Source organism: Rhinolophus sinicus, chromosome 1 (genome assembly GCF_057876585.1).
Source record: "Rhinolophus sinicus isolate RSI-liver-muscle chromosome 1, RSI-T2T, whole genome shotgun sequence".
Taxonomy (NCBI): Eukaryota; Metazoa; Chordata; class Mammalia; order Chiroptera; family Rhinolophidae; genus Rhinolophus; species Rhinolophus sinicus.
In genome coordinates, this window is record NC_142501.1 from 127639528 (window position 1) to 127664066 (window position 24539).

General features: G+C 37.7%; 1 protein-coding gene across 4 annotated transcripts in view; it reads right to left on the minus strand.

Moving 5' to 3' along the window:
* Positions 1-24539, minus strand: part of ODAD2 (outer dynein arm docking complex subunit 2) — a 164581-nt gene that overhangs the window by 87195 nt on the left and 52847 nt on the right. For all 4 annotated transcript variants that reach the window (XM_074324752.2, XM_019731479.3, XM_019731480.3 and 1 more), the window contains 6 exons: positions 19475-19621; positions 18869-19078; positions 14990-15232; positions 14529-14639; positions 12301-12455; positions 11033-11275 (listed from right to left, as the gene is read on the minus strand). In XM_074324752.2, the coding sequence (XP_074180853.2) occupies positions 11033-11275; positions 12301-12455; positions 14529-14639; positions 14990-15232; positions 18869-19078; positions 19475-19621 (1109 nt within the window). The remainder of the gene's footprint in view (positions 1-11032; positions 11276-12300; positions 12456-14528; positions 14640-14989; positions 15233-18868; positions 19079-19474; positions 19622-24539) is intronic.

The window sequence follows — 24539 nt, forward strand, 5'->3', positions numbered from 1 at the left end:
GTAAGAGAATTCTATAAGGCAGTAGCATATAGAATCAACATACAATATTCAATGTTCATAAAGATAATCAGTTGAAGGACATAAAGGCAGAAAAAAAAATTAACACTACCAACAAGAAAGATTAAATACTTAGGTATGAACTGAACAAAAATGTACAAAATCCACATGAAGAAAACTTCAAAACACTCTTCAAAGCAAAAAAAATGGACTTGAACAAACGAAAAGTTTCTGTAATCTCACTCTGGTTATGTAGGCAGGACATTAAGGGAAGCTGGGTGAGGGTATAGGGGAACTCTGTGTACTCTGCACTCTCTGTTTTTGCAACTTTTCTGTAAATCTAATGCTATTTCAAAATGGAAGTTGAAAAGATTTTTAAAAATGGAAGTAAATATCACGAGGTGTGGAAAATAAATCATAGACATTTCTTAAAATTTCAGCTTCAATAGTTTATAGTTGTTTGAAATTTTATAGTATTGTATTAGAAAATTACATTACCCAAAATACAAATAGTAATAGTTTTTTTGTAATATAGGTACGATTTAACATACTGGAAGGCCAAATTATCTCCATATTAATTCTGTATCATATCAAAGAGACATTAAAAGTCACCAAGGAAAATTCAGCATAATTAAATCTAAGTTTTCATAAACTATGTCAGGATATCTGTTCCATTTTAGATCCCAGGTAAGGGCAAAATTCATATGAAATAACATACCGAGTTTTTAAAAGCAGTAGTCAGAAATACTAAAAAGGTCAATAGAGTTTTACGAAATCATTAGTTTCTTAAAAATCACTTTTGATTCAGTAGTCAAACTGTTACTATTAAGATTTTTCTTATTCTTACAGAAAAATCTACAAGGGAAGAGTATTGCTTATGCATTCCATTGCACAAAGTTAGTAAAAATGTGCTATGAGTATATGTTTAACCTGATACGTGATCTAAGTTTTAGCTACAGCCACAGACAAATCATTAAAACATAAAACTTCTAGTCATTAAAACAAGTTCTTAACCTATGAATTACATAAGATTTACACAAGGGGGAGTTATTTGTTTGTCGTTTCCTTACCATTTAACTTAAAGCTCAAAGATGCAATAAATCCTACAAATCCAGCAATAATAGCCACGTCTGAAATATGATGCCAAGAGTAATGCTGTTTGGATTCTTACCAAACTTAAAATACTGTTTTCTGAAACTGCCTAGTGCATTCATAAAAAAGCATTTGTGGGAAAACCATATTTACAAGTACAAAAGGATTCATCAACCTCCTTGTTGCACAAGAAAGACCAGTTTAGCCTTCATCTTAATGAGGCCTTGTCATAGAATTTGAAATTATTGAGTACTTTCTCTCCTTTAAACAGTCTCTCCCCCAACATTTTTCAAATATTTCTTCTAGAAGTTTCCCCTCACAATTTTCTGGCTCATCCTTCTCAGTTTCTTTATAGGTACTTCTTCTTTTGTCCTTTTATTCTCCTTAAAAGATTGGGTTCAATAGGGTACTATTTTTGTCCTTCTCTTTTCACTTTGCTTTCTCTCCCTCACAATCTTTCACATATATTCATGACTTTGGTTACCAAATATTCAATAATACTCTATAACCAACCCATGTCTATCATAAGTTTTAGACATAAATATCTAATTGACCAGTTGACATCATCACTTGGATTTCCCATAGGAATTGTAATGTCTACCTAACCGTAAATAAATTCATCATTCATTCATTGCACAATAAATGTGTGTTGGGTGCGTACCCTGAGCCAGGGAGTGGATTAGGCATTGAACATACAATGATGAACAAATTGACTTTGTTCCCCCTCTCTTGAAGTTCATTTTCCTTCACCAGTCCTCCACCTATATTCCCTGTATCAGTAAGATACCACCATCTATCTAGTTACCTAAGTTGCAAAACTAAATAGCATTCCTGGCTCCCCCTTCTTCTTTATAACTCATGTTCAATCACTCACCTAGTCTGGTTCGTTCTCTCCCTTTATATCTCTTAATAAGTCAATTTCTTTATTATTTATTACATTATATTCCACTGGCTTAGTTTAAGCCACCTTCATATCTGGCCTACAATAATCCCCTAACAAGTTTGTTTCAAGTAATGCTTAAAACCCCTCAATAATCTTCAACCAACTTTAAAACAAAAGCCAAATGTATTAGCATAATGCACAAAGGTCTGAACTAAAATTGCCTATTCCCATGTCTATACAATACCCTTGAAGATCCTTGATTGAAGGTGAGAGTTATTCGCCATTTAGGGCCCCCTTGCTCTCAATATATAGCAAATTAAATATCATGATTAACTTAGTATAAGATAAACAAAATAAAGGGACTCATCTGTAGGTGAATACAAATAGTATTTAGTCAGATTTTAATTTTCTATTTATGTATTATCATTATAAATTGCTATTAATTGAAGCTACTGCTACATGAACAATACTAGCCAACATTTACCTAGCACTTATCATATATCAAGCACTTTAAATATATTAATTCACTTAATCATTACAATAACCCACTGAGATAGGTACCACTACTATCCTCATTTTATATATGTGGTAACCAAGGAACAAAGTAGTTTAATAATTTGCCAATGGAAACACACAGTTGGTAAGTGGTGAGACTGGCATTCCAGATTACAGTTCCAGCATCATACTCTTAACCATCATACACTATATAAAATAAAATGAGATTGTGCAAGGTATTGAAGAAGGACTTTGATTTTGTAAAGATGATACATGTTCATCATACAGACTGTATAGAAAAATACAAAGAAGAAAATAAAAATGATCCTAAATCCTGTTATCCAGAAATAACAATCATTAACAGCTCAGGTAAATTATTCTTGATAGTTCTTTATGCCTATAGCTAAAAAAAGAGGATAGATTGATAGATAACATAGATAAATGGATGGATAGATAATAAAAATAACATTGTGTACAGTATCTATTGATTTATGTGGAAGATAATATCATTTGCACACTTATCCACCCTGCACTGACTTTGTTTTTCACTTCTGTCAGTTTTATTATTACATTATTAGCAACATCTATAAAATGCAGGTGATTCCCCTAATGCTAATTCCTCTATTGTTATGTTTTAGTTTAATATTGAAATGAACTCACTGGTTTCTACTAGTACCTTTCAGCCATAGTTTGCTATTTTGAAATACTTTGAGTAATTTCTTGATTGACTAGATTTTTGTCATCAATTTTTTCAAGTGCTGAGTACTATATTCACTAATTTATTTTATAATTGAGAATATGCTGTTGCCTACATACCTAAAGAACAACTTGGCCAGATATGGAATTCTTGGGCAATACTGTCTCTCCCTCAGAGTGTTAATCTGAGGGATTTAATTGCTTAATCAATGTCTTTTGACATTAAAAGAAACTGTGGAGAAGTTTGAAGACAACCTATCCTCGTGGTTTGCTTCTTTTGCCTCCATATACTTATTTTTTCCTCTGTTTTTGAAATGCAAGTAACTTTATCCGGATGTGCTACTACTGGCCGTTCTGTATCAACATTACTAGAGTCTTTTGGAGTTTTTTTGACATAGATTCACAAAAAAGTTTTCTTCTGTTATATCTTTAATTAAGATCATATTCCATTAGTTCCAACCTCTTAAGAAACACCTATGATGTTTATGCTGGATGTCTTGGATTCCACATTTATCCATTCCTCTATGTAATTTTAATATATTTTTCTTTTTAATTTCATTTTGTATTTCCTATATACTACATTCCTGGCTGAGTTTTCAGTTGTGTTTATACTATTTCTTTTGCTTCTATCCAGGTTTTTAGTTCAATAATTTTTTATTTTTCTTCTGAGGTCTGACAACTTGCTATTTACAACTATTTAGATTGTCTTAGAAAATATTTTTGTAAAACTTTGTGTAACTTCTTTGGCTGTCTTATTAAGAGGGAGTATATTGCCTTAATGGCCTTGCAATTGTGAGGAAATTATTTGTCTACATTTACCTGTTTCCTTTGGTGAAATTACCTCAAACACATTCCCACCAAAATCTGCCATTCTCTTTGCCCTAGAAACACTTCTTCATTCAGTTTGAACATTCAAACAATCAATCTGGCTCACTCCAAATCTCTAAAAATTTATTGTTTCACTGTGTTACGACCCAGCAATCATGGTCTCTAGTATCATTTTCTCTCCTGTCTCCTGCAGTCTCCTTGGGCTAGAAGACTATTGTAGACAATATAAAATGACATGTCCATATGACTTTTCCTTAGACTCCACTTCTCCTGATGTTTTCTAATGCAAAACAAGGTCTCTGGTGGAAAATTCCTCAATTCGTCCAAGTCCCAATCACTCTCCTTTAGTTTCTGCTCTCTATGAAACACATGCTGGCTGTGCATCTCATGACCATGACACTTATTTGGGGGAAATGTTGCTATTTGAAGAGGCATGTGTTAGCTGTCAGCATATTACATGTAGGCCAATAATTCATAGCATTTTACAGGTGTATTTTACATTTAAGCTTTGGAGTTGTGGCCATTTCCTTGTTTGGGAGAATATGATTTTCTTCTATTTTTGCTCTTTATGGTAGTTTCCATATTACCCAGAAATCAAGCCTGTCATAAAATTTCACAAAATAATTATCTGTATTTACTAATAAATGTTTATTTACTGCCATCTCATTATTTACTCTACTAGATTGAAATTACTTGTCTGTCTCCCCAACTCAGTTAAAAGGTCCTTGAGGTCTGTTTATCATTGATTCATTCTTTCTCTTTCAATACATTTTGTTGCTTCTGTATCTAGGTTCTTTAAGATTCAAAATAAAACAAAAACTGTGTAGCTGTGTTTCTTGGCCTTTCCTTGAATCGGTTCAACTGAAAAATCAATAAATATAACAAATTACTCAATATTTTTATATTAAAAAGAGTTTGAATGCCCATTGTGCAAAATAATAATATAATGATGATAGTTAAAACGGATTTTTAAGCATCAACTAGATAACATGCTAATGACTTTTGTGGAAATCATTAACTTTTAGATATAGAAGAGAAGGGCTTTTCAAGAATAAGCTGTAATCTATATAAATAAAATTTATGATATTTATTAAGAAATTAGTAGTCATCAAAAGACAAAAAAGATGACTTGTGACACAGTTGCACAGTGATATAAAGAAACATATACTACTAACAAGGCAGACAATGATAAAATCTATATGAAAGCTATAAAAAAATCTCCAAGTAGCTTCTCGGGCAAAGCTCAGTCCCATCTCAAGGAATTTTTTTTTTTTTTTAGATTTTATTGTGGAGGGGGAACAGGACTGTATTGGGGAACAGTGTGTACTTCCAGAACTTTTTTCCAAGTCAAGTTGTCCTTTCAATCTTAGTTGTGGAGGGCGCAGCTCAGCTCCAAGTCCAGTTGCCATTGCTAGTTGCAGGGGGTGCAGCCCACCATCCCTTGCGGGAGTCAAACAGGCACACTTGTGGTTGAAAGGACCTGCTCCAACCAACTGAGCCATCCGGGAGCTCAGCGACAGCTCAGCTCAAGGTGCCATATTCAATCTTAGTTGCAGGGGGCAGAGCCCACCATCCCTTGCGGGACTCGAGGAGTTGAACCGGCAACCTTGTGGTTGAGAGCCCACTGGCCCATGTGGGAATCGAACCAGCAGCCTTCGTAGTTAGGAGCATGGACCTCCAACCGCCTGAACCACCGGGCCGGCCCCCCATCTCAAGGACTTTGTGTTTGCTACTCTTTGTCTGATATATTCTTCTCTCAGGTGCTTTCTCATCTTTCAGGCCTTGGTTCAATATTATCCTCCCAGAGACCGCTTTCCTCTCTTCCACTTTCTCCTTCCTCATTCGACTCCAGCTAAAGTAACCATCTCCCACCTAGTTTTTCTTTCAATCACCCTGTTTTCTTTTCCTCAGAGCATTTAACACTCTGAGATCATGTTAGATGTTCAAGAGTTTATAGTCTGCCACACAATAGAATGTAAGTTCCAAGAGAGCAGGAACTTTCTTTGGTTATACTATACTATCTCCAGTGGCTAGAACACAACATGTTTGATGATATTTGCTCAATAAAAAAGTCTAGATACCGTGTTTCCCCGAAATAAGACCTAACTGGACAATAAGCCCTTTTTCAGGATGACATCCCCTGAACAGAAGCCCTAATGCGTTTTTTGGAGCAAAAATTAATATAAGACCTGGTCTTATACTCCGGGAAACATGGTAATTAATACTTGTAGGAAAAAGATGAAGCTTGAGAGGTAAAATAGCGTCAGAAAGCAAATGCTTTGAATACCAAGCTAAGGAACTTAGGTTTGGTTTTTAAAACATGGAGAAGTTACTGAAGGTTCTTTGGGCCAAGGAAATAATGTTACCAGATCTACAGTTTAGAAAAATAAATTTCAATGCTGTGCAGGAAGGTATGGAAAGGGAAGTGAGAGATCTGAGGCAAGACCAAATAGGATCTACTTCCATAGTCTAGGTAAAAGATGACAGGACCTCCACTGAGAGCAGAGAGGAGGATATACCTTAAAAAAAAAGTTCAGAGGTAGTTGGTGGTAGTTGGTAGATTTAAGCAGACAAAAATCAAAGAGGAGCCAAATATCCAAAGAAATATAGAAAGTTATTTATGACAAGTGTTTATCAGGTTCTAACAAATATCATGTATTTTTCAAAAAGATAAATACATTAAAAACTGTTTCATAATGCCAGCCAATATTCTTTCCTTAGAATTAGCATGTGCGTAAGTAGTGTTCCTTAGTGTCTGAAACACATGAGACCAAGACTCTAATAACCAAATTCCAAAGGAGTTATGGAGACCTTAGTACTTGTGTACCAGCCATGTGGTTAGACGAAGCTGTGAGAACCCCAATGAGCATCACATTAAAAAGTTCTATGACTGTCTTACAGTTTGGGGTCTCCTATGAAGGAAGAGGGCCTAAACAATTGAACATAAATGATTCTTGTTTGCAGATGCCAGGAAGGTGGGCTGAAGAAAGAAGGTACTACCAAAGAGTACTTGTGTGGTGATCAAAGGATGAAACAGACAGCAAACTGTACCTCAACAGGGTTCTGTGTGTGGCCACATGATGTATGGTGCTCTGTACATAGGCGTCTATGTGAATGGCACGCCCTAGGGCTGTGTGGGGTATATCTGTACACAGTATCCCCTAAATGAGTTGAATGAGTGAATCAGAATGAAGTGACATAGGAGAGATATATACATATATAACAATAATTCAAAATTAAAATATATAACCTATTAAAACATGTAAGCTGTAAAATATAATAAAAATATTACCCTGTCCTATACTCCACTACATATTAAATCTAAATTGTTTAAATTATTTCCTTAATTAAATTATTACCTTAATAGTCTGAAAAGTTCTACGCATCAGCATCGTCTGAATCACTCACCCTTTATCTCATTTCTTAATGGAACGAGAGGAGTCATAAGACTCAAGATGGAGCAAGGCCAGAGAATTGAGACTGAATGGAAACTTCCCTACCATGCTTTGTCTTTATCCAGTATTAGTAAGGTAGGTATGGGGGCTGAACTCTTGCTCCATAATGCCTGATTGGCTCAATGCCCACACGGCCTCAGGAAGGGGTGACAGTGAGATTTCAGGAAGATAAAATTAGCCATCTAGGTCTCTCCTTGTCTGGCTTCATCTTATTTGTTGAGTCTACTTCCTACTTCCATCTTTCTCAAAGTGTTGACTGGGCAGCCCGGTTTCTCCTTACTAATTATACTAAAATGCAAGAGACAGAATTACGAAGCAAAAAGGAACCAAACTTGAAAACTTAGAAAATGTTCCGCTTATTTGTACTGCAAAAAATGAGAAAGTATGTTCCGGAGAGAACAGAAAGGGTGTGGCTAGACAATCATAGGACAAAGATTAAAGGTAGGACTCATGGATCCAATCAACCATCTCAGCAGAAACTCTGCTATCTTAGACTGAAGGGGACAGAGATGGGATAAAATAAAGGAAGGCTGACGGACTTCTGGGATTCTACAGTCAGGTCAGTAGAGTTACCTAGCTGTAAACAATATGGTGTTATTTCTCCCCTAGTCAGGGTTCATGGGTCCAGAAATCAAGGTGTGGAAATGGGAGGGTACTCTCTATTATCCCTAGTGATCTACTAGCAAAATTTTTACTCTTGTCCCCATGACCTTATGCTCTGCTGGCCTACAGGTCTACTTTCTTTTTTTCTTTTCTTTTTTTTTAATTAAAGTGTATTGGGGTGACAATGGTTAGTAATGTTACATAGGTTTCAGGAGTACAATTCTGTAATACATCATCTGTATCTCACATTCTGTTTACCACCCCGAATCAGTTCTCCTTCCATCACCATATATTTGATCCCTGTTACCCACATCTACCACCCCTCTCCCCCCTTACCCTCTGGTAACCACTAAACTATTATCTGTGTCTATGAGTTTTTGTTTCTTCATTTGTTTGTCTTGTTCCTTTGTTGTTTTCAGTTTTACATACCACATATCAGTGAAGTCATATGGTTCTCTGCTTTTTCTGTCTGACTTATTTCGCTTAGCATAATAATCTCAAGAGAAATGCAAATAAAAACCACAATGAGACATCACCTCACCCCAGTTAGAATGGCTATTATCAACAAGACAAACAGTAACAGAGGCTGTGGAGAAAAAGGAACCCTCATACACGGTTGGTGGGATGCAGATTGGTGCAGCCGCTATGGAAGGCAGTGTGGAGATTCCTCAAAAAATTAAGAATAAAATTACCATATGACCCAGTAATCCCTCTCCTGGTCATCCATCCCAAAAATCTGAAGTCTAGTTTCAAAGGGATGAATGTTTCCACCAGGAGACACAACAATGATGCCACTGAACTGTAAGTTAAGATAACCTGGCCACTTTGGCCTCCCCATGCCTCTAAATCAAAGGCAAAAAAGGGAGTTACTGTGCTGGCTGGGGTGCCTGATCCCGATTACCAACAGGAAATTGGACTGCTATTCCACAACAGAGGTAAAGAGGAGTATATCTGGAATACAGGAGGTCCCCTAAAGTGTCTCTTAGTATGACTATGCCCTGTGATTATAGTTAATAGAAAACTACAACAAACCCAATCCAAGCAGGACTACAAATGGCCCAGACCCTTCAGGAATGAAGTCACCCCACCAGGTAAAGAACCACAACCAACTGAAGTGCTGGCTGAGGCCAAAGGGGATACAGAATGGTTAGTGAAAGAAGGTAGTTACAAATACCAGCTACAGACATGCGACCAGTTACAGAAATGAAGACTGTAATGTTAGAGTATTCCTTCCTGTTTTATTATTAATGTGTGTGTATTTATATATATGTATATGTATTTATATATAAAATATATTATAATATATATGTTATATTATATATATATATATATATATATATATATATATATATATATATATATATCTTTATTTTCTTCCCTCTCTTACCCTCTTATCATGTAACATGAGATGCATTGACTTTATATCATAATTTTTAAGTATTGTTAACTTCACATCATAGTATTTAACTTATACAGGATATCAGTAAAAGCAAACATCACCCAAGGACTTTGTGTCCTCCTCTGGGGAAATTATTAGTGTGTTTCAGTTGTACACAACATAGTTGTATAGTATTAGGCAGAAGTGTGACCTTATTATTGTCTTCATATAGAGATTAAGTATGGTTTGAGAGGCATGTGTCTAAGATAAAATTAGCCATCTAGGTCTCTCTTTGTCTGGCTTCATCTTATTTGTTGAGTCTACTTCCTACTTCCATCTTCCTCAAAGTGTTGAACGGGCAGCCCGGTTTCTCCTTACTAATTATCGTAAAATGCAAGAGACAGAATTACGAAGCAAAAAGGAACCAAGTTGACAGGGCGTGGATTTGTGATGGCTTATTTTATCTGTCAACTTGATTGGGTTAAGGGATGCCGAGATACTTGGCCAAATATTATTCTGCATATTTCTATGAAGGTGCTTGTTGGGTGAGATTAACATTTAAATTGGTGGACTTTGAGTAAAGCAAATTATCCTCCACAATGTTAGTGGGCCTCATCTAATCAGTTGAAGGTCTTAATAGAACAAAGTGACCTCCCTGAACAAAAAGGAGTTCTGCCAGCAGACTGCCTTGGAACTCAAACTGCTACTCTGTCCTAAGTCTCCAGCTTGTTAGCCTTCTCCATCAGAATTTGGACTTGCCAAGCCCCCACAATTGCATGAGCCCACTCCTTAAAATAAAATTCTCTCTCTCTCTCTCTCTCTCTCTCTCTCTCTCTCTCTCTCTCTCTCTCTCTTTTCCCCCTCCTTCCCTCCCTCCCTCCTTCCCTCCCTCCCTTCCTCCCTCCCTCCCTCCCACCTCCCATCTTTTCCCTTCCCCCTCACCCTCTCTCTTTCCTGTTGGTTCTGATTCTCTGTAGAATGCTAATACAACAACTTTGACCCCTGTTGGTTCCTCCCTTGCTGGATATGTGTGTGTGTGTGTGTGTGTGTGTGTGTGTGTGTGTGTGTGTGTAGTCTTGTTACTGCTCTTAAATTATACCACATTTAAGTCTTTACTTCCTGATTAGATAATAATTTGCTTAAGGACCAAGATCATAGCTTAATATCCTTTGTTTTCTCCCCTCATCAGTTTACAGCTCTTGTTAGGTACTCAAAATATGTTTGCTGAATTAAATTAAGAAACAAGAAGGATACAGTGGGAATGCTACCTAGAACTATCTAGGATCTCAATTAGATAGAGATAGATAATTCTTCCCTGGGATACAGAGAAAAAATTTTTGATTGTATTAAAGATTCTACATGGTAAATTGATTACTGGGTATTTGAAGTCCTGCCAATATGCCTAGCTTCAGTTCTCCAGCTCATCCAAAGGAATAATTTGGTTGTGTAAGTCATGATTGGGTAACCTTGTGGTTATTTATATGTAAACACATTTTGCTTTCTCATCATTCATGCACACCAATGATAAGTGATGACATTATTCTGTGATTACCCAAGTGTTTCCCTTAACGCTCTCAAAATTTTTCAGGATGTCGGGCCACTTACATCATACTTTCAGGTTCTACTGCACAAGCACCAACTGCTTTCGTGACATTGACAAGAAGAGCTTGGTTTGTTCCAACGAGGAGGTTCACAAGTGGTTGAATGCCACCACATTTCCGGACAAGGACTCGGTTTTCATATTCTTGACAACATTCTCCCAGTGCACCAACCACATTCACAAGGACCTCCTCAGGCTGGTCAGTTAAAAGTCCCACCAAAGTTTCAATGGCTCTGTATTCCCGAAACCTGTTTAGGGCGAGAAAAAGAGGTGGGAGGAAAGGAAACAGGAGAACAGTTTTATTTTTGGTATAAAGTTAGCTGATGATAATATTGATAGTAACAATGGTAATAGCTAAAAATTACTAAGTGCCCATTATATGCTCATTTCCTCCTTACAACAACCTTATGATGCAGAGTGTATTATAATCCCCATTCTCAAAAGGCTAATCTGAAGCTTGGTTAATTTTGAAGCTGGCATTCACGCCTAGCTGTCTGTGCCCTTAACCAGATGCAGTACAACTTCTAAGACAACTACAACTTCTTCCACATCTGACCAGCGATGAGTCCACTATGCTAAGGGCTGTTTCCCCATGTTACAGAGACCATTTTACACAAACAAAGTAAAATAAACCTATTTTGTGTTAAATTGGACATGTGAATCTCTCGTTAAAGAAAATCATCACACTGACACAAGGAAGAGTTGCCTCAGAACACCCATCACAGAGTGTGACAAATGTAGAAATAAATGAAGAGATAAATTTGAACATTAAATTAAATCAAATGGTCATGTAGTTTACAAATACTTTGAAATTCAATGAAATCACATTTGAAAATGACTACCTTTAAAGATTAACTAGTTAGTTGGCATTTAGCTCACTTATCTTGTTTATTTCTAGAAAAGGGAGAAGAGTGGAACCACTTACATCTCTACAGTGTCAGAGGGAAATTCATCCCCTCATCTTGATAAGTCTCTACAGGAAATATCAGAGATACTTCTCATTTAAATGGCTGCTCATATGCAAAACAGCCCATTTCCACAGAAAGATTAGGTCAGCAAGCCTCTCAGCCCTACTGAGGCACAAAAAACCATTGGAAGGTGGTGGGAAGGGAAGCAAGGATCTTTCATTTCTAAGAATTTCTTAATTCTGACAACTTAGTCCAAAATGCACATCTAGGAAAACTATTTACCATAGGCTAAAATAGTATTACATTACAAGAACGTGGCTCAGTGGCCATGTTTTTATTACAAAATATAGAATGCCTTCTCTTACTTGGTCACATTCTCTTTGCTGACGGAACATTTCCATATTGCTCCCGTGACAGCGGCCAAACGTTCTTTATTGTCAGTCTTATTGAGCAGACTGGCCAGGGGTTTAAGTCCTCCATGCAGTCTAACAAGGTCACGGGTTTCCTCATCTTCAGCACACTACACAAAAAGTCAAGTCAGAGGCTGTCAGCGATCAAGGCATATAAAGATTTCAGGGATTATTAAAGAGCCTGTCATTCTAGTAGCCATGAAACTTTTCAGAGAGTATCATTTCCTGAAGGCACCTCCAAGTAAAATATAATTCTCTATACTGGCAGCTATCTGACAGTGTCTCTTTTCCCTTACATGGTTTTGGCAATGTCTAGCAGTTTCTGCATACTTGGCAATTCTCTCAAGCCAGTTCTGAGGTAGCCTGGGCTTCCACCAAGACAGAGGCAGAGGTTGGTAAGAAACCTAGAATGCCACAAGCACAGATGGGGGATTTCTGCAGTGATGTCTTCGGAAAACATGTCAGAGGAGATAGATCAGTGATAGGGATTCAGTCAGATCTTCAATGACTCACAAAGTCTAAGAGATGAGGAATTTCCCCAGTAGAGTTTCGATGCCCAATGCAGTAAGTTATATCAATAGCAACTGATATATCAAACATGTTTATCCATATGTTTGTGTCATCCTTTGAAATAAAGATGCACTGCATAGATGTTCGCAATTGACCATCCTTTTCAGATTATAGAGCCAAAAGATGATTAATTTAGTATAGATTTGCTATTTCTAAGCATGCAGTTGGTCTGAGGTCACAGGATACAGTTGCATGTCATGCATCAAGCATGAGAACCACTAGAAGAAATCCTCATCCGAAAGCACCATGAGGCGCCTGCCATATTTATCTTCTATTTGTAACGTTCCATTCTGGTTCAGTTGCAACTTTTAAAAATTAATCACCATTACTAACCAACCCTTAATGGGTACTCATATGAGGCATATATACAAGTCAAGGCTATATATCCTTGTTATGAGTTGAATTGCATGCCCTCAAAGCTCTTTAATTGAAATCCTAAGCCCTATACGTCAGAATGTGACCGTACTTGAAGACAGGATCTTTACAGAGGTAATTAAGGTTTAAAAAAGGTCATTGAGGGGGGCTGTAATCCATTATGACTGGTGTCCTTATAAGAAGAGGATACCAGGACACAGAGGGAGGGTCATGTGAAGACAGAGAGAGAATGATATGTAAACATGAAGATGGCCATTTACAAGCTAAGGACAGAGTCCTCAGAAAGAACCAACTCTTTTAACATCTTGATCTTGGACTTCCAGCCTCCAGAACTATAAGCAAATAAATATCTGTTGTTTAAGTCACCCAGTGTATGGTCTTTTGTTATGGCAGCCCTAGCAAACTAATACAATCCTCTACTGACATAGACCTCTTCTCTATGTTCTTGATGAACACTCACTTTGCACATTTTAAAATATATTCCTCCAAGAAATCTATTCTGGTTAGGTAGAAGCTGGCATGGCCAGTAACCTGTCATATATTAATTTGTCAGGGTGATATTTTCTTCCCCTTTACCATTCTAATCTGTTTTCTGGTATACAATAAGCCCTCACCTAACAGGTTCTGTGACTTTAAGAGAAAAGACATAACAAAACCAATTTTACCATAGGCTAATGATATAAACAAGAGTTAAGTTCCTACAGCATCTATTGACATTGTAATGAAATAATGTTGAATGAAAAATGAAACGATGTTATTTGAGGACATGCTGTATTATGAAATTTATAACCCACAAAAAAGTTAGTAAAGATTAAAATAAATTAACTAATAAACAGATAAAGCAGGAATATACACACACATGCACTCATTCATCCATCTTGTGTTGGTAGGAGATACAGTTCCCAAGACCATTGTGCTTGAATGGGATATATGAAAAGCAGCATAGGGGCACCATACACACATTTAGCTATTTTACTAAGTAAGTCATTTTAGCAGACAAAGATGTGTATCTTATAGAATGATAAATAATCAGACACGTGGGAGCAGGTTTCTCTCTGAAATATAAAGGTATCCGTCACTACCACAGGACAGTGTTTCTCTGACCTACGTGTGCATGAACATCCCTCGGGGCTCTTGTTAAAAATGTAGATCCCGAGTCCCACCCCCAGAGAATGAGACCTCATATTTCAAAAGAGTGCTTTAAATTACATGAAGAACTGTCAGAGGGTCCACGGTACCTGGTAGATGGCCATGGCACAGTGTTCCTGCAGTTGCTCATTCTCACTATTTAGATTCTTTACTAGATTTTCAATTATCCTTTCCGCTTTGATTGCAGTTCGGTAGCTTTCCTAGGAATATGAATGTAAATATTTATGTGTCTATAATGCATGCATATAAGTATCTATTTACATTTACTAATAATTATGCTGAATAAATTCCTCAGTAAGTACACTAAAGTCCAAGGTCAACATATGGGTATAACAGTAAGAGAATTTAATCAACATTTTCAAAAATAAATCACACAGGTACCAATTTTATTAATGTCCTATTAGTAATTGGAGCTTCTCTTTCTAATGGAATGCTGGTTTCTTGGGGGGGAAAAAAAATCCTTGGCTTCATGATGACCTTACAAATTGTTTTACAACTGAGGAAGGCAAGTCAATGAGAGCAAGAGAAGAAGCAGGGCTGGCTTGGGTACCTCTGATGCACATTCTTGCAGTGTCCCAACCACGGGAATCAGCATGTTTTCCTGAGATGTCTTCAGTAACTGAGCCAACAAAGGAATGCCCCCGGCCTTACGAATGGCTTCTTTATTCGCATAACTCTTACTGCAGCTCCACAGCGCAAGTGCCCCACAGCGAGCCACTTCCACGTCTCTTTCATCGTACAAACTTGCTTGAGCAGGTTTTGTAGAATTCTGTGCACAGTCAAGTAGAGCAACCTACCAGAACAGATGGAATAGATAGATAAATAGTATACATAGGAATCTTGAAAATAAAACAATGCACCCTGCAAAGGCCACAGGGTTGCTACCAAGCTCACCTCCATCAAAAATGAGAATATTTTTAAAAATTAACTTTCATACTACACAACAATCAGTGAAAGCAAAGAATAAAACCCTTTAAAACACCTTCCTTCAGTTTTGGGAGCTTTTACATTTCCTTCCCACAAGAAATTTAATCCCACTAAGTTAGTGTTTTCTTAATATGGCTCTAACATTTACATTAGTAAGATTTGTAAACCACATCCTCAGCCCTGGTATCTCAGGAAAGTAGGCTCCCTAAAGTCATTAGAACTTCCTAATGAGAACTGAATAGCCTGCACCTCTTAAAACCATGAGACATAGCCCTCTACCTGCTCTACCAAAACTCACCAAACCAGATGGCACAGCTGTCAGATCCTGTCTCTTCTTTGCAATAACCAAAGTCACAGAAGACCTTAGGGAAAGGCAGTTTATACGGATATAGCAGTATGTAAGGGTGCCCCATGGAGGAAGTGAAGCCAGCCCCCCCACACGCTCACCAGAGCTGTCTTTGTCCTACATGTGTCTACTTCATTCTTCTCTCTCTGCAGGCCGAATTTCATGGATACTGCCAACACAATCAAGACCACCAATCCTGAGTTTAGAAGGGAGTAGCCCAGACTAAATAGAGTCTCTGATTCTTAATTCCAAATTCCTGGGAGAGATACAGTGGAACTGGCTTGAGTTCCATAGGTAGACACCTGTGGTCTAATTAGTTATGGCCCAAGGAAGGAGGGGGCAAGGAGTATTTACACGGCTTTGGGTCCCTACCAGGGATAGGATACAATGTGGGGAAGAAATTATAAGACAATGAGCAGACAGTCTGAAAGTATCATCTATAACAGTTATTCCCTCTTTATCTACATAAAGGCCAAACTCCATAGCTCATTGGCTAAGGACGTGTGTGATCACCATGGTCCTCCATTTTCTCTTCTCACTACGTGCCCACTTCATCCTAGGTTTGGCCACACTAAACCACTTGTGGTTTCCAAACAGTCAATGTTGTTTCCAGCTCTGGGCCTTTACCAACACGATTTCATCTTCCCGAAATGCTTTTCCCTGGGGTGTCTGCCTGACAAATACCTACTCACCTTTCAAGACTCGGCAAAGGCAACATCTCTTCTTTCCAGTTTTTCTTGACCCTCCTCCAAGTACAATCAATTTATCACCCCCTCCTTTGTTCCTCCACTATTCCCAGTACTGACTTCCATGAAATACCTAATACTTACCATTCCACTTGTATTTTTGTTTATAGCCCCTCTTCCCCTACCACCAGGATACTGTGACATGACTGTGGTTAAGGAGATACATTTATCCATATTCATAATTCCAACACCTAGTCTGTACTCGACACACATTTCAAGAAATGTTTGAAATGGTTTTCAGGGAAAGGGTCAAGTACACTCTACCGTGTTTCCTCGAAAATAAGACCTAACTAGAAAATAAGCCCTAGCATGATTTTTCAGGATGACATCACCTGAGCATAAGCCCTAATGCATCTTTTGGAGCAAACCTTAATGTAAGACCTGGTCTTATTTTCAGGGAAACATGGTACATATAGAGGAGCATAAAAACTGGCCACTGGACTAACAGCACTGGACCCTGCAATACATCCATGGCCGATGCATTCTCCCTGCTTACTCAAGACTTCATATCTTCTACCCAGTCTTCTATCAGGTGTGCCTCTCCAGAAACTGACTTCCATCTAGGTGCTCAAGCCCTACTGTGGTCAGTGACCTCCTGCTGCCTCTGATTCTGACCTCCATTCTCTTGCTCTGTTGTCATAACAAGCCTACTGCTCCATCTCTGCACTTGTGATCTCACTCATTTCCAGTTTTACTTGGGGACTCTATCCCCCCATACCTAGCAAACCAAAAGTGGATCCCCAATATCAGTCCTTCCCAGATGTGTTCTCAACCCAGCAATTACAAGTTTATTAGTTCATTAATTATTGGTCTTTCCTGTACCTGATTTAACTATTATTTAAAATATGTGTCATTATCTTGACTATATTAGTACAACTGTCCAAATTCTGGGCCTTCAAACATACAAAAACTCCCATAAAAATATATTTTACTTTTATATTACAATATTCATTCTTATAATTTAATGGGAGTAGTTTCGGTGGACAGCCACATCAGCTTACCATATGATTTCATTATTTAAGCAGAATAATGATAATCATAGCAATAATTACCTCCCCCAAGATTTTATAAAAATTTCAAACATATGCAAAGGCTGAAAGAACTGTATAGCAACTGTACAGCAATATCCATACACCTACCACGTAGAGTCTATAATTAATATTCTGCCATATTTGTTTTATCACATGGCTAGCCATCTATTCATCCATCTATCCAGCCATAAGTCCATCTTATTTTTGAAGCAAATAATCATAATTTATAGTGTTCTACAGATTACAAATGAAAACACAGTCTCTGTTAGTAAATTTCTGAACACATTTCAATGTGCATGTATTCACATTAAATCCACATTAATTCAATATATAATTATTAACCCTTTATATGTATAAGGTATGGGATGAAGTGCTGTGGATGACACTAAGATTAATAAGACATGTCTCTCATCTTAAGGAATTTAAAGTACAGCTGTGATGACATCCAGTATGATAGAAGCTGTGGGAGAGACACAAGATCTGTTGATCTTTACTAAGGAGTATGGACATGCATTTCCATATTGCACTTTATTAAGGTCTTTCCTGCCATGCAAAGGTGTTGAGCAGAATAACCTTTCTTTCAGTGATCATATTGAGATGATCATTTTTCTGATTATAAAAGTGACAGTTCTACAACAAACTGACAAATGTGAGAAAGTAGGAAGAAAATTTGGTAATCATTTCAGAGAAAATCCCTGTAAACAATTTTCTGTATTTATTTCAAGTGTCTTTTCTATGCTTGTTAGGTAGGTCTTTCAAAATTGGGATCATAAGTACCTTTTTTTTTTTTTTTGTAATCCTGTTATGGTTTTATATAACAGTAAATATACATTTATTTCTAGTTAATGTATATCTAAATAAAATTCCAAAATACGATACTGATAGTTGAAAATAGATGTTTCTTATGGATATACTAAAAATTATTTTACTGTTTCATAGTGTAAAACACACTATTTTCAATTGTCACTCTTATAAGTAACAGTGAGATGAATAAGTGTCTGCAGCTCTGCCTCCTTGGGGACAGTCTTCATGGTGAGGGCACCACACCAGAGGGCAAGAGCTTCCAGACTGCTCTCTACTGCAGAGGCTCTCACCACCCTTCACCAACACTGCACCACACACAGATGTACCCCTACCAATAAGATAGGTGAAAAATCACATCTATTTTTTTAAATTTATATTTCTTTGCAAAATGAGGTTGAACATGTTTTTTGGCCACTTGTTAAAAAATATACAAAAACCATTTTCAAGAACATGGTATACCAAAAGAAGATTCCCAGAACATGCCCTGTGGTTATTTAACGTCCAGGACTAGCCAGGAAGGACAGCAGGGAGCTGCCAGCTCGGTGGCAGCTGACGATGACATCAGTGATACTCACCAGCTTGGTGATGCCCCCGTGGTGTCTCACCACCCGTCGGGCTCTTCTAAACTTGGCAACATTTGCAATGGTCTCAGCTGCCAAACGTTTCAGAATCTTATGTGGAGAATCAAGTATATTAACCATAACTGGTAAGCCCCCAAGGTCAACAATATTACGTCTGATTTGAGGATTGTAACTGATTTCCTTCAGGATTTTTAATGAACCAATCTAAATGAGAAAAAAGATTATAGATGAATGAGTGCTTACAACAGAAACAATGCTCTATTTTTTAAAATTCCAAGTCTACCAAAAATCCTTCCCCAATTAAGTTTCTTTAGAGAAACAAATTTCGATTCCCAGGTGTTAACACATAGCCTTCGTATTTCACTTCAATTTTATAAACACTCATCATTTAAGAAGCCATACTAATGAAAAAGAACCAGAAGAGAAAAAGAGATCCAGAGAGATGAGAAGGGCAGCTAACAGTAAAGGTAGCAGGTTATCAGTAATAATAGCAGATACAGACGAGAAACAGGTAGCAGGAGTAGCAGACACCTAGCACATAGAAGAGAACCACAAGCAGGTAGGAACAAGTTCCTCATCCATTGTGACGAGGCCACTCACCTTACACTTGACTTCATCTGTATCAAGTAAATTGATTAAAACTTCAAGGCCTCCAACATCCCTGATTGCCAATTGGCAGGTCTCTTGAGCTAAGTTGAAATCCCTCATTGAACACAGTGCAATCACCGTAGCTGTCGGATTTCCTCTCTATAAAGAAGCAATGCCATGGACAGGTGAAATAAGATCACCCTCCCGTAGAAATATACGGAGCAGTTATGAATCCATGAACTGGGAAATGTGTCTCCCCATAACACAGCAGGCACATAACATTTTTTTTAAGTTCTCTTACAATGTGTTAAACAAATCATGGAGAGCTGAAGCATGAAAAAGCTGTACAGAGTGCTATAATACATTATTCCAATTAAGAGTTAACATTTAAAGGCGGTCTGTCTGCTTTAAACAGCAGCAGCATTAGGCAGTATGAGTGTATTAAATAGAGTCAAGGGGCAAGCATTGAGAGAGCGACTGAATGTAAGTTTTATGTAAAGGTAACAGGTAGCCCCTGTAGTTCTCGAACAGTAATACTGTGCAGTGCAAACCATGTGTGAAAATTATTCTTACATATGTATGTTCGTAATTTGTACATATGTACATACACATGTATGTTCTTACAGATGTACGTACTATGTTCTTACGAATTTACATATGTACATGTATGTTCTTACAAATGAATGTATGTTCTTTGTATGTCTTATGTCCTTACAAATGTATGTATGTTTGGAACAGGGAGAACCTGGACAAAGGGGAACCACGTGGGAGACAGTACAACAATCTACACTGGGACTGAGAAAGAGGGGAGTAAGGGTTGTGGGGGTTGTGAAAGAGAATGCAATTCCATTAAGAACTGGAGATGATGTGATGGGTGGCTGGAGAGAAAGATAAAGCTTCACTGTTGTGAGCAAAATGATGGCCCAACCTAGAGAGTCACGCAAATCAATGTCTGTTTAGCTCATTACCACTATAAAGAGAAGTGAAGAATAGCTCCTTTAAAATAAAAAAAGCTGAGAGATTAAAATATATATATGTATATATATAAAATTTTATATATATACATAAAATTTGATCAGTAAAACTGATCTGCCATGAAATTAAAATCATAATTTGTTGCAGGAATTCTTAAGTAATGTCTACTGACCATTAATGCCTTGAAAATCTTCTGAAGATATAGCATAGTACATATTACTTCTACTGCTATTAAGATTGGCTGGTAAATAAGAATTCCAGTACAAGCACTAAAATAGTTCATAAGGCAAAAGCAATATTTCTAAAGTAGCTAAGAATAAACTACTTTTGTAAAATGTGGTCATAAAAGACAGTCTTGGATTTCTACCTCAAAACATAGCACCAATGGCATCAAATAAATCTTTCTCTCGCTTTTGAGGGAAGACACCTACAAATTATGTACGTTTTATTTTGCTAATCATTACTTTATATGCCATATCCATTATATATGGAACATATATATAATATATGGACTTAGCACCAAAAAAAAGGAAATTATACACAAGCTACCCATCCCCCTCCATATCACACACATGCAAATACGTAAATCCTCTTGTGAATTCAACACAATGTGTTACTTTTAAAATAAGAAACTGAAGTGGGATTACTAGAGGGCAAGTATCAAGGGTGAGATGGACAGGTTTAGGCTTTAGCCTTTCCTCTTACTCCTTTCTGGAAAATTCCCTCCAGATCTCTAAATATGTTATGAACCACTACCCTGTGGTGACACCACTGACAATTTCCATTTTCATACTGACTTTCCTTCTGGGTAATATAGGCTGTCTCCTACATTCAAAATTAAGTTTAGAATGACAATAGCCTTACTTTTATTATTTACCATTAAAATAATAAGTTCCCAACATCAAGGGAAATTTTAACACCACCAATTTTCCTACAGTTGGTTTCGAAACATAAAATAGTAAATTCTCTATGCATTACTGTCAGTTTCATAAACTCCCTTGTTTTGGGGCACAGGACCCCCACCCTCTAGCACTTCTGGTGCCTCTTTTAGAAAAACAAAAGGCAGTATTTTGTAAACTATAAAGAAGGATTTAAATGCTACTCATAATTAATTAAAGAAAATAATATAGAAAAAAAGCAAAGCAAAGCAAGTAAGAACGACAATTCATTAAATAAGGCCCCTTCTCTGGATTGAAATGGTTTAAAGGAGCCAGAAAGTTCCCCTGGGGTACCTGAAGGAACGGAGCCGGGTTCCTACATTAAAAGTTTGAAAATGCACACCAAGGGCTTCGGATAGAGAGAGTTCTTTAGGCAGTGGCTTCAGACTGAAGCACGACTATAAAGCGAGATGTCAGATAGTGTGTTATGCCTCAGTCAAGCTAAGAGCGTCCTCCCACAGTCCCAAATCCCTGGAGAAGAATGTACTGTCCTGACATTCTCAGTTGTACATGATTGAGGACCTTCTTGAGTGCTGTTCTAGCATTATACTAATTTTACACTTATACGCTCAGCACAATCATTTCCTATTTCATGTTAAGGTCTCTCAATTTTTCTCTTCTAGACTATTTCCATCCTTCGAGCTTTATTTCATTATTTAACCAATGACATCAATTTTTTTAAAAGTCATGTAATTGCAGCAGATGCCCACAAGGTAAGATTTTTATATTTTTCTGAATTATCTCTAAGCCAATTTTGAAGCCAAAGGATGGAAAATTTACATTTATCATTAAGAAGTCAGACCCCGATAGAAAAAAAAATTTCTGTAAAGAGCTTTTTCTGAAAATCTGGAAACATATTCATAGGCTTGAGGGACGTTTTTTTTAGAACAGTTTTATATTAGGGAAAGTTAGTTTTTCCACATTTCAGGATTTAGTTCTACCCCTGTCACTGACCACACTCCCTGAAGGATTATAAATCTTTCAGAATGAATACCAGAGGATGAGAGCCAAAATAGTCAACATACAGAGCCACAAATGTTAGCCAATTGCTATCCTTTAAATACCAGCTATGTCAGAGTTTTCAAATGTTTATTCTCCTTTACCAGATGCCATAAACATCTGACCGTGGAGAAGCAGTGCAAATATGCTCCTTTTTTAATTAAATCTCCCCTGAGAATATAACTAATTGCCAATTTTTATTTTCACATTTTATTGTGCATTTCCATTTGTCAGGTTTTAAGAGCTGGAGAAAACATAGTAAAATATTATTTTACAAGCTTCTGAAGGGTTTTAAAGAAATAAGCTTTACTACTCCTTAAATTAATGCAATTCTTTTGCTAGTTGTCTTCCTGTGCCTGCTTCCTCATAGACAGCTCATTGTCGTAACAATGAGAAGTTTTTGAACATGCAAAGGTTGAGTGAGTGAATGTTGTTTCCTCTCATTTTTCTCAAAACTTCTTTTTGAAAGACAAGATGAATGGAGGACATTTTTCTAAATAACATTTTTCATTGTTTTGTATAAAATCTTTGAAATAAAAATGTATTACCCTACTTGGTATAGAGAGTAACACCCATCTTACTGCTGATAAGGAAGAAACACACATTTACTAAGCTTAGATGAGAAACGTATTCGAGATCAAATCAGGAAGCAAGCTGCCTCAAATCATTTTTGGTCTTTCATTCAACAAATCTACACACTTACTATTCACCAAGTCCAATGCTGGGCCCTTGAGACATCTAAGTAAACCAAAACAGACATGGTCTTTGCCTTCATGGAGCTCACAGTTTAGTGGGGAAGAAAGAATTTAATTGTGTAAAGCCCATTCATGAAAACTTGAAGAATGGGAGTGCTGTAAGGGAGAGGGCATAGGGCTAGGAAAGTCTACAGCAGGGGACTTGAACCAGGCCAGGGGCACCAGGGAAGGTTTCCAGGAGGAACAAATGTCTGGACTGAGGTCTGGACAAGAGCAGGAGCTTTCCCAGGTGGAGGACGACGGAAGTGATGAAAGGCACGGCAGTCGGAGAAACAGTATGTGCAGAAGCTCTACAGTGACATGGAGCGGGGCATATTGAAGACCTAGAGAAGTCCAGTGTGGCTGAGATGCAGGGAGTGGGTGGCAGAGTGCTCTGAGAGCAGCAGGTGGGCCACACAACCTGCTGGGCCCATAGCCTGGGCTGAGAGTTTTAATCTTGACTGAAGATGGATAGGAAATAGTCAAGCATTGTTGTTGTTTTTTGGGGGGTGGGGTGGTGGGGGTAGGGGTAGGACAAACATAAGCCGAGAACATTTTTAAAAGCTCATTTTGACTGAAGAGGTCCCTGGCTGGAGGGGGCAAGTGTGGACGTGTGGAGACCACTCAGGTTACTGCAGTTAGTATGCAGAAAAGGGGATAAAGAAGGGGATAACTTGGATTAGGAGGCCAATGCGATTTATCATGTGTCATAAAGGATTCGACCAACTTGATTCAGAAAAGGATACTATAAAGCCAGTAGATGAAACTGACAGGTAACACACTCAGAGGGTCACCATCTGGAGCTTCCTGTCAGGGCCCCACATGACAACAGTCAGACAAGAGGGCAGGCAGAGGCACGACTGGGAATGGAGGCCACTCTCTTCCTGTTCCCCACTGTCTGCAATCAAGAGTCAGCGGGTGAGACCTGTGAGGTGAAACAACTATCACACCGCCAGCCAGCTGGCTTTCTATGTGCTTAGCATTTTTCCCCCAACACATGCCAGTCGGAGAGCAAGGAAAGTGAGCCCCTGCCAATGAGTGTTTATTAATGACGATGAAGGCACCAACACAGAGGCTTAGCTTACAGGTACTCTTCACCCCCCAGATTCACAAACGGTAAAAAGCCAAGGCTCAAAGAGAGTGGCATATGACTACCTAAGTCAAGGTAGTAAAATATATCGCTGTGCCTTCTGTTTATTTGGGAAAACAATTTTATACTGATAAGTCAGTGCTCATAAACCTAAGACTCAAGAGATGAGAGACTCAGAGAACTCCAGGAAGGAAAATGAGAAAATACTGTTCCAGAAGAAAAAAGAAATTTGACTCAGTCTGTTGTATTACAAGATTGCTAAGAATTTTTATTGGTAATGGATAAGGAACAGTGCAAGGATTCCCTACATATTCTTTTTAACTAGCCATGGAACATTTACA